This window comes from Helicoverpa armigera, chromosome 6 (genome assembly GCF_030705265.1).
Source record: "Helicoverpa armigera isolate CAAS_96S chromosome 6, ASM3070526v1, whole genome shotgun sequence".
NCBI lineage: Eukaryota > Metazoa > Arthropoda > Insecta > Lepidoptera > Noctuidae > Helicoverpa > Helicoverpa armigera.
The window spans coordinates 5,934,130-5,944,946 of NC_087125.1; the positions used below are offsets into that span (position 1 = coordinate 5,934,130).

Sequence of the window (10,817 nt, forward strand, 5' to 3'; positions counted from 1 at the left end):
AATTGTACCGCATATTTACGACGACCACATTTCAGTACTTCACGTCAAGCGAAATTGTATTTATGCGGTGATTAGCTACCTGACTATGTCATACTGTACGATCTTTATATTTTTATGTGAAGTAAACCTTGTATTTAGATGCAGCAACTCAAGTCTTGTGCTATTTCTGTTTGGAGTTCACCCACCTCGACAACGTCGTTGATTTCTGCATCTGAGATTACATAAATTATTTTCCTTCCTGCTAAACATTACTTGAACACAATTTTAATAAAGTATTAGAGATCCGAATTTTAGTGGCTTAAATATATTTTAAAAACTCTGATGTTGTTACCTACTTGGCTCAGGTTGAACATTCGAATATAAATTATTTGCACTTTCCTAAATGTGTCATGAATAACATTCCTGCAACGTTTTGTGGCATCAGTAAATCGTGCATCAATGACAAATATTATTCGATACTCATAGTTATATTTCTTCGGCAAATCTGAATAATCATTTACCAAGGAAATGGGAAAAAAAGAACTTTCAGAGATTTAGACCAACTACTCGTCATTTTCATGATAACATAATTTACTTAAAGTAACATTATTCACGGTTCCATCCATCACACAAGTTAATAATAGTAAGGCTCAGCGGGGGATGCGTTACAAACCACGTTTTTTTTCTTAAACAATCTATGAATACTTCAGGGAATATCGCGTGGTGTTCGCGGGGGTGTAAATCTATTTTTTAGGAAAAAACAAATTGTCACATCCAGGCGCTGTCGCCAACGGCTTTTGAATACAACGTGCTATTTACATAAATTTGCATACGCATGGGTACATACGTATAGTTTAAATAAAACCAACAAAGTACTTCCGAGCATTTTTTAATTTTTGTTTCCCTAGATAATCCTGGGCGTTCTCTTGTTCCTTCAAACCTACAATATGTAATTTTCAGCTAAGTAAGAGTTTTCTACCAACCAACTTAATTATTACTTAAATCGCACCTGATATAAAAGTTCCTTTAATACATGGATGTAAAATAAAGAAGTACTCTTTATCTAATTTGTTTCAGTAGTTGTCTAGGTAAGCTCTTACTCTAAATAGCTATAGCGTATTGCTAAAGTTATCCGAGGAAAGAGGTCATAGTTTCAGTCCGTACAAAGTTTCTCTGCCATCTCGATCTTTACTATCGAATTACGTTGTTTGCAACGGTATCAAAGCGATTTGTATAGGTACTCTTGAGTTTTCTACAAATTCTTATTGCTAACCAGTTCAGAAGCGAGTTACAAACTGCAACGCTGCTTTCTATATTAAACTTCGCTCCGTATAATAAAAGATAAATACCTACCTACTCTTTTACTCAAGTAAAGCATGCGAGAGACACGTGGTGTTAAGATCAGTTTAATATGATTGAAAGCAGCATACCCAATAAGTTTCCTTCCCTTATACAGGCTTTGTTGTAATATACGCAGAAGCAAAAATTAATGATCAAAGAAATTAATATTAGTTGGCACGTAGTCGCGACATGTTTATAGCCTTTTAATATAATTATACTTATTCAGATTATCCTATTTTTCAGTGCAATGAAGATAATGCTAGGCAAGCTGCCGCGGCCGTGGATCGTGGACGACGCGAAAGACGACGGCTATACGGCGCTGCACCTCGCAGCATTAAACAACCACGCTGAGGTGGCCGAGCTCCTTGTCCGCGGGGGAGCACGACCAGACCTCCAGAACGCGAACCTTCAAACAGCCCTGCACCTGGCCGTGGAGCGACAACACACGCAAATCGTCCGCTTGCTCGTCGCGCATGGAGCGAATCTCAACATTTGTGATAAGGTATGTTTTAGTACTCTTTGGTTATAACAGAATCTGCTGTGTTATGGAGCATATTGACGTTTACTTGATTTATTTTCAGTCTAGTATCAGCCTTATCAAGACGTGCAAAAACTCTTGTTTTGTGTTTTACATGGACCGTTACATATCTGTTAATCCGATACTTCTTGGTAAACTTGATATTCATAGTTTATTGCTTCCGACTTCCGACTACCAGTAATGACTGCCAAAAACATATAAATAACAGCCGGGATCCACCAATAACCTTACGATCGATCGACCCGTGCGGCTGTTTACTACGAGCTTCTCACAAATGATTTTCTCATATTAATTAAATATTCCTATGTATTCCAGGACGGTGACACTCCTCTGCACGAGGCGCTGCGACACCACACGTTGCAGCAATTGCGTCGATTGCAAGACGCACGCGACGCCGCGCTACTCACCGGCCTCGCGCATGCGCACGACAAGAAGTCTTCTGCCTCCATCGCGTGCTTCCTCGCCGCGCATGGCGCTGACCTCACTATCAAGAATAAGAAAGGTTCGACTTAGTTATTGTTAACTGGCTGTTTCAACCACGACCTATCCTCATGTCATTAATTCTTCTCAACTTGTGCATGTTGTCATAAAAGTTAAATTAGTGAGAAATTATAAACACCATGAAGACGAAAAGGCTCCTATATTAAAACAATATTTTTAAAACTTCCAGGCCAAACACCGCTGGATTTATGCCCGGATCCGAATTTGTGCAAGACTTTGACGTCCTGTCGCAAAGAAGGTGCAAGTTTAGGTGGCGATGGTACTCCAGAGAGCGAGCTTAGTTCTATGAACCCTACAGCTAGCACTTCGGCGGCTTCGGCGGCGCCCGCTTCTTCCCCAGTACCTGCTGCCGAGGCGGCGGCCGCGCCCGTGCCCCACTCGGACCCCACTGCGGATGAGTGCCTCGTTTGTTCTGATGCTAAACGGGACACACTCTTCCGCCCCTGCGGACACATCTGCTGCTGTAACGTCTGCGCAGCGAGGGTAAGAAAACTCACTATGTTTTTCCCTCGTCTATCAAAATGCTGAAGGGTTTGTCATAGCAGTATCAACACCTTGTACTTATTTGTGACCCAGGTGAAGAAGTGCCTGACGTGCCGCGCGGGCGTGGTGTCGCGCGCGCGCGTGGGCGAGTGCGTGGTGTGCTCGGAGGCGCCCGCCACCGTGGTGTTCCGCCCCTGCGGCGACGTGTGCGCCTGCGCCGCCTGCGCGCCGCTCATGCGCAAGTGCGTCGAGTGCCGCACGCCGCTGCAGCCGCTGCCCAACGCGCTGCCGCCCCAGCCCGCACCCTCCAACCATAAAATTGATTGTAACTGTACTTTATTTTCTAAATTAAAATCAAAGACTCTATTTTTATAATGGTAAGAAAAAATACTCAGTACATGATTCCAAATTCATTTCAGTGGAGAAAGAGAGCAGCAGCAACCTAGCCCAGGTGCAAGTGAACAAAGGTCAGCCAGTGCCCGCGCAGTCGGCGCCGCACTACATGAACAACGGGTCGCGGTTCGCGGCCGCCCCCGCGCCCCCCGCCGCGCCGCCCGCCGCCCCCGCGCCCGCGCCGTCCGTGCCCGCCCCGCCCGCGCCCGCCGTCGCAGACGTGCAGAAGCTGCAGCAGCAGCTACAGGACATCAAGGAGCAGGTATGTGTACTCCATTTATACTTTATACCCCACAGGTACTTTAATCATGCTCAGAATTGTAAAACATCCACTGTATACTTTCTTAAAAATAATTGTCTCCAAACAAATGCCAATGTATTTTCTACTAAGCATAAGGTTGTACTTCATATTAGGTAAAGTTATGTGGTTCTAATGCCAGCTGACATATCGCATGGTAATGTCACACTGCCAATGTCGATTTCAAACAATAGCATTACATTACAGACGATGTGCCCAATCTGCCTGGACCGGCTGAAGAACATGATCTTCCTGTGCGGACACGGCATGTGCCAGATGTGCGGCGACCGCATCACCGTGTGCCCCATCTGCCGCAAGCAAGTCGAGAAGCGCATCCTCCTATACTGAACACAACGCACCTATGCACAGGTAGACTTACAAATGGAACCATTTTTGTTCTGAGTTCCCACTATGTCGTGACCTTTGTAGTTGGGATATTATGCAGCTCACCCATAAGAAAGGACGTCCCCACTGTGTCGTGACGTTCATCGTTGCATCAATCTGGCTGTTAATGTGTCTGCCCTATAAAGGACGTTTCCAGCTTCTAGTATCTCTTGATAAATTTGACGTTCGAAGGCTTATTTATCTAAGCAGTTCCTCCTATAAGAGCGCATTGCTGCTATTTGGAACGACAGTTAAATAGGTAAGACAATTATTGTCGGATGGTAATTTTATGACCTGTATAGATTTTACGTGAATATCTCGTATCGTGAATCTATAGTCATATGAGCATAACGTCGCGACAAAGTGGAAGAGCGCCTTTAGGGTTCAATATTATAAGGCTGATATTTTATATAAAGGCTTAGATAAGTATCTTTACTCGTATCTATTTAATATATTTTGTATAATGGTCATGTATGCATGTCAAAATATTATGTAGCTTTATTTTCACACAGTGAACAATGTTAGAACTCATTTTCTATGCATTTACAAAGGAAACGTTGCCAAGTGTAATAACGAAACGGCTGTATCACATTTATTCGTGATTTGTTTTGATAACTTGGTGACAGTGTTAATTTCATTCCTGAAATAATAGTATACCTATATCTGTCTCAATTGAGATGTTTTCTATGCATTTATCTGTCTTTGTATGTAAATCACGGGAAAATGTAGCCGTGGCATAGTCAGATAGCCAGAATTATAGTAGCAAATATAAGTATATTTAATGTTTGAATGGCGTTTAATAAGTTTTGTTCTAATAAATGTATTAAGGATTATTATTCAATTAGTTTTTTGGATTTTAATGAATATTGAATGAATTTAAATTACATTGTTTTGTTAAGAGTACCTACTTGATTTATATTAGTTCGGATAAACTGATTCTAATTATTGTTATATTTATAAGTGCCTATTAGTTACTGCGTATTAATGTTAAATTAGGGCTACATATTTATAATCCTATGTGTTAACTGTACACCTATATAACCAATATTGAAAATGTACTTTATAAATTAAAATAAATATTATTGTTCGAAAACATATTCTAATTTTAATGAACAAAACAAAAGGATCCTAAATGTAGCACACAATTTAAATGAGCACACATTGCCACATATTAGTTAGCCAGTATAGTTAGCCACCAGGGTATTCTCGTCGATGGAATGTTTAGTTTGGTCCGGGAAGGTGACGGATTCCTTGACTCTGGAGACGTCTTCACTGGCTGCAATGCGGTTGCGAACAATGGCTTTCGTTAAGTCGTAGATTCTGAAGGACAAGTGTAAGTCTTGTGCGAGGTCGCTCTCCTCGCAGCGCTTGCAGTCCTTGTAGTACGCGTCGGACAGCCCATCCAGGTCGGGCGAAGTGGCGCAGTAGATTGGCGTACTAGCTGCTTGACTCTGCAATCCACGATATATATTAATAACGTACGTAGTGGTTAGACAAAATATAGACATCACAATTCGCCTGGACGATTTCGGCGTATCAACCTCATTCGAAAAGTATACTAACCGACAGTTGCACAGCCGACTATTGCTAACACTGTTTATCTTATTAACAAAGAAAGAGTCAGCAATACATTTAAGGAAGCTTTAACTTTAATGGAGCTTTGTGCAACTGACGGTTAGGCTGTGCGAAACAAACAAACAAGACTCGACTGCAGATAACAGTGAACGAACATGTTCCAATATAAGTCCTATGGACGTTACTTCTGTCACTGTTATGACACAACATAACCCACCTACTGCAAATTGGCATTAAAATATAGTCCAACCATTCAATTTACCATTGTTGATGTATGTAATTCAAAAGCTGCAACTGTCTATTGAAATGTAATACTCACTATAGATTTAGAAAAAGGCTTCATAGTGGTGTAAAGCAATTCGTATGGCCACCAGTTCCGACACAGTCTTGTCTTCACAAAGGATCCTGGATGAGCGCAGAACACCGACTTACCAGAGTTCAACCAACGGTAACTCAAATAGTGCATGAAATGAATACCACACAGTTTCGAAATATTGTACGCTCTTATGGAAGTGTACTCATGCTTAGGCAGTGACACCATAGCTTGAGTAGGTGATAACTGATGGTTGAAGTCCCAGCTTACGTGTCTGAAAAATTAGTAAAAGAAATTATTAACCATCTTATGTCTTATTGAAAGCATCGTAGACAATAAAATTCACCCACCTATGCGATTCCGAAGACACAAGTACGACTCGAGCATTTGGAGCAAGAATTTTTTCGATATTCATTAGTAAAACATATTGACTTAGGTAATTAACTTGAAATGTTGTTTCTAAAGAGTCTTCCGTAAGAGTCCATGGTAATCCAAAAACGGCCGCATTCAAAATGACTATATCAATTTTCCTACAAAATGAAAATAAAACAAAAATAAAATTGCACCAAAGCATATGCTAGATAGGTAATGGATAAGCCACCAAAAAAAAACCTCACGGTTGATCTTTCAGAATCTCGTTTGAACACTTTTTCACCGACCGCAATGACGCCAGATTAATCTCGTATAATTTCAGTCGCTCGCTGCTGCCACAAACATTTTTAGCGACAATGTTTGCCGCATAAGGATTGCGACAAGCCATAAGTACATTGCAGTTTCGAGAACTTAAACATTTTGTCATCTCTAATCCGATCCCGCTGTTTGCACCGGTAATCAGGCATGTTTTATCAGTCAGATCAATATCTTTAGTCACCTGGAAAAGAAACATGCACTTATGTAAGTCGACTTAGGTTTGAAATTTTGAACCCTGTCTTGGTGCACACCCAACTGCAACGCATTTCACCTGGAACCCTTTCTCAACCTCGTCGTGTTTTTAAAAAATCTTCATGAACATTCCGTAGCAAAGCGTAATTTGCATCCGATCCATACGTCCGTCCTCCTTACAGGGGCCCGATTCTCCTAATTTTACTTAAGCGACATACGATTCACATGCGACTGCGATCCAATCACGACTCGATTACGATTGAAGCGTATGTGGCATTCCGCTATTTTTTCTTTGAAATAAACGTTTTTATCCTTTTCTGTCATTCAATAATGAATCATTTTGTCTGCAAATGATTGACGATTGCAATAATATGATTGTAGAGCAAACTACCGTATACCTAGACCAAAATCACCAAAATAGCAGACCAATCGCAAACCAGTGGAATGTCATTGGAATACGATCGGTCTTATATTAGGAGCAGAATGCCCGATGTGGTTAAAACTTCTATTGCGATCATATTGCGATTCGATTTCTATTCAATTTTGACATAATTAACTTAGTAGGATCGGGCCATTGATCTTTCCTACTACCTGTATACCTAATATGAAAGTGATCACGAGCAATATATCAAACCTCATCAACCGTTGGTCCATGAATCCCGATTAAATCAATACTTCTCCCAAGAACTGCTAAACAATTCTCAATCAAGCTTCCCTTTTTGACTACGGTAGTCATATAATTTTTATCCACATGATATGTTGTAACTGGAATACTGAAAATAAAAAGCCTATGTTAGAAGGTAGGACATATTGGATCATCCTATCAATGTGCAATATTGTAGATCGAAAATAAGTTAGATTTCTTCCAAACTGAACATCAGACCGCCCCGTACCAGCTTCTACTGTACTAATCGTACCTATACAATGTGAAATGGAATTCTTTGGCAATATTTTTACCATGTGTTCTACTCATGATTGATTTATCATTTAGGCTCATAAAATAATGAATACATCTATCAACCGACTCGCGCTCATGGTTTGTGTGTGTGTGAGTGAAAGATCGTAGGCATATGAACAAAGGTGGATTTTAGTTAGTAAAAAATTTAAATTAGGTTTAAATGTCAGTGTTTAGGTGTACCCAGGGTGATTTAGCCCCCTCTTCATACACATGCAGCCAGATTTTACACCTAAATGTCTTGGTATATTTGTCCCCAATCTTTTTTGGATATTCACTGAACATTGCGCGAGTAGCTGGGTAGAAACCAATTCTAAATATCAGCATATGGCTGGGGTGGGCCAAGTACGTAGGTACACATGCGCGGACTTTTTTTTAACGACTTCAAAATCATCATATGACCCGTCCCGCTGTGGGTTAGCAGCGGTGACAGAGTGTCATACTCTTACTGGCTAAAAACCGTACCGTAGGCCTTTTATGTACCAGGGCCGCGGTAACTCTGTTGAACAATCCCGCAGCCCGAACAATCGAACTTTACCTGAATATATTTGAGATATTGTAAATCGAAAACATTCCGAAAGACCAATTTAAAAAAATAACTGTCAATGTTGACGTTATAGTAAGTACCTAACAACATTTAAAAACTCTATCAAAAACTTACCGGCGAAAATAAGAACGAAACATTGTTTCAAAATCTGTTAAAATTAAATAAATATTCTTATAATTTCTGCTTAGTTAAAAGTTACAAATATTTTCGTTCTTACTAACACTTTTGTAGTAAAATGTCACATACCTAAGTTTTTAAATTTAAATGACCTTATTTTTCTTAATGGCTTTTATTCAATTTCACATTTAGAATAATAAGTTTATATTGTTTAAGGTTATATGTTAAGAAATATTACTTATTGAACTTTGCAGATGTAAGTAGGTACATACATACAGTCATGGACACATAATTAAAGACACCCCCCTACTCGAAGTGAAATAAATAGTTATGGTACTGACATGAGCTTAAGCACGGTATAAACTGTAGTGTAATAATTATTAAAACAAACATAACATTGTGTTCTTTAAATTAAGGACAAAAAATATTTTCTTTCTTTAATACTTTAGATATAAAGCTCTATGGGAAATGAACACTAACTTTTGTAGCTGATACTTGGCTGGTCAGCTAATTAAAGACAGTTAAAGCCCAGTTAAGAAAAAAAAACGAAAGATACAAATAGTTACCATACTTTTTTTAGAAGTGAGTAAAATACTTATGAAAACTCGAATTAGGTAATAATTTAGGTTTATTTCATTAAAAATTTTCATTTTAGTCCTATCAATAAGACTAGAACAAAAATTCTGGTAAGTAAAATGTTTTAGGCTTTTTAATATTATATTTTGACATATTCATACCACTTGATCTATAGTAAGGACATGGTAATAAATTTATTATTAAAGATTTCTTATCAATGGCACTAAAAAAGGCATGGTTTGAGAACAACTCAAAACCGACCCCAAGGAAAACTTGTCCGCAAACAGACTTTAAGGCGGTGCTATAGGCAAATAGTGAACCATTTACATGATTCGGTACTGGTTTTTTTGGGAGTCATCTGATGCTAAAAGGACAACAATTGTGTCTGCAGAACTTTTAGACTACAACCGGGTCGGGAAAAGCTGTAAGGCATGGGTATCGGAAGATGTTACTTTTGGAAAAGCACCGCGTGTCCATACTGTAGTTGGCTATTTCTATCAAATGTGAAAGGTGCAGTTAACAAGTGTTCAAAAATGATTTTTTTTTTCTCATTAAACAAAGGGATACGAATAATTCTAAAATCGAAATTAGTCGCCTCCAAAACATGAGATGGAACCAAAATACACTAAGAAAGTTCTCAAACATAGGAGGCGAAAAAGTAATAGTGTGGGGCTTCTCTCCACTACTTGGTGTGGTGATCTTTTAGAATGATATTATTAAAAATAGGCGAATTCAAGTACTATAATATTTTAGAAATAGCATTTTGTTATATGCTAAGCATAATTTACCGGTCCTTAGCGCTTTCCAAATTAGAAAAGTTCTGAAAAACACTGTAAGAGTAGTAAAAAGGACTCTTTGATCGAGCAACTTATGACGGTTTTGGTTTGGCCCATCGCAAATTTAATAGAAAAAAAACTGGTGATCGGCCAGAAAACACAATGGCGATAAGTCATACATGAAACATTGATCAATTTTACACAGATTTTTATGAAGCATGGAAGAAAATTCCCGTAGCGACTTAAAACAAAACTGACCGCTTGCACGCTTAGGGATGTCGTGCTGTCATTGAGGTAAAAGGAAATAAACCAAATATTAGTACTCACTAGTATGCTTAGTTACAGTGTAGGGAATGTTGTTATAGAAAAGTACCATCAATAATATTAATAATTTGCATTTCCTCCTCTGAGCAAATGGAGTGTCTTTAATTATATGGCCAGGCCACGTTATGGTTCATACCGCTCGAGATTCGGATAAAGCGAAAAAAAACTTGTCGCGAAGCATCACTGAAGATAGTCTTTAGTTTTAATATTTCACAATGCCCTCTTAAATATTTTAAAATAGAAAATAAAGTTCCAGTAGCAATCAGAAAAAAGAAATACAGATGAAATGCGGCAGCAATTTAAGATTCCAACAGTGTCTTTAATTATGTGTCCATGACTGTACCTATTAGATGATTCTAAACGCCGCGCCGCAAATCTAGATTCCTCATGTTTCAAGGAGTAAAGTACTCCACTATTCGGTTCCTTTTGTTTGGTTCCAGCTGCTGCAAGTTAGTCCATGCTAAAGTAACCTTTTTTATCGCATCTTTCACAATAACTAACGATGAAAGAAGACGTCGTAAAAGAAACTCGCCCTGATATACAGCCTTGATTGATTGGGCAAGCATGGTAATTGATTCAGGGCTCATTCCTCCTCTGTATTAGAAGGGTGAAGGAGTATGCTCTTAACAAAATGGTAAATGGTAATGAATGAATAATGATTAGGAAGCGTTTAAGGGAAGGTCAAAGAACTACAGCTTGAGTGAGCCATGCTCTAGTATGAAAATGGCTTTTGCACTCAGATATCGAAGAATCCATTCCGAGATGAGGGATGAAAAAAAAAATTTTTTCCATTGGAAACACAACCGAAGTGTCAATGTCAATATGTCAATCAACA

General features: G+C 39.0%; 2 protein-coding genes across 4 annotated transcripts in view; one reads left to right on the forward strand and one right to left on the reverse strand.

Annotated features, from left to right (window-relative positions):
- Positions 1–5,014, forward strand: part of Mib1 (mind bomb 1) — a 115,649-nt gene extending 110,635 nt beyond the window's left edge. For both annotated transcript variants that reach the window (XM_049835712.2, XM_021328412.3), the window contains exons 12-17: positions 1,564–1,822; positions 2,174–2,360; positions 2,529–2,842; positions 2,936–3,167; positions 3,262–3,497; positions 3,741–5,014. In XM_049835712.2, the coding sequence (XP_049691669.2) occupies positions 1,564–1,822; positions 2,174–2,360; positions 2,529–2,842; positions 2,936–3,167; positions 3,262–3,497; positions 3,741–3,881 (1,369 nt within the window). In that variant the 3' untranslated portion in view covers positions 3,882–5,014. The remainder of the gene's footprint in view (positions 1–1,563; positions 1,823–2,173; positions 2,361–2,528; positions 2,843–2,935; positions 3,168–3,261; positions 3,498–3,740) is intronic.
- LOC110371947 (WW domain-containing oxidoreductase) lies at positions 4,997–10,749 on the reverse strand. 2 transcript variants are annotated; one of them, XM_064035110.1, is made up of 6 exons: positions 10,326–10,749; positions 7,322–7,460; positions 6,423–6,676; positions 6,156–6,335; positions 5,812–6,079; positions 4,997–5,368 (listed from the first exon to the last, which is right to left on the reverse strand). In XM_064035110.1, exons 2-6 carry the CDS (start codon positions 7,421–7,423, stop codon positions 5,093–5,095), a joined length of 1,080 nt encoding a protein of 359 aa, XP_063891180.1. In that variant the 5' UTR covers positions 7,424–7,460; positions 10,326–10,749; the 3' UTR covers positions 4,997–5,092. The 2 variants fall into 2 exon arrangements, with proteins under 2 accessions (XP_063891180.1, XP_021184091.3); XM_021328416.3 differs by lacking the exon at positions 10,326–10,749 and adding an exon at positions 8,304–8,459.
- Positions 10,750–10,817: the final 68 nt, after the last annotated feature.

Coding starts and splice junctions, on each gene's coding strand:
- LOC110371947 (XM_021328416.3), bottom strand. CDS start 8,326: ATGTTTCGTTCTTATTTTCGCCG. Junction 7,461..8,303: donor TTTCGTTCTTATTTTCGCCG/GTAAGTTTTTGA, acceptor TTTTATTTTCAG/TATTCCAGTTACAACATATC. Junction 6,080..6,155: donor GTGTCTTCGGAATCGCATAG/GTGGGTGAATTT, acceptor CTAATTTTTCAG/ACACGTAAGCTGGGACTTCA.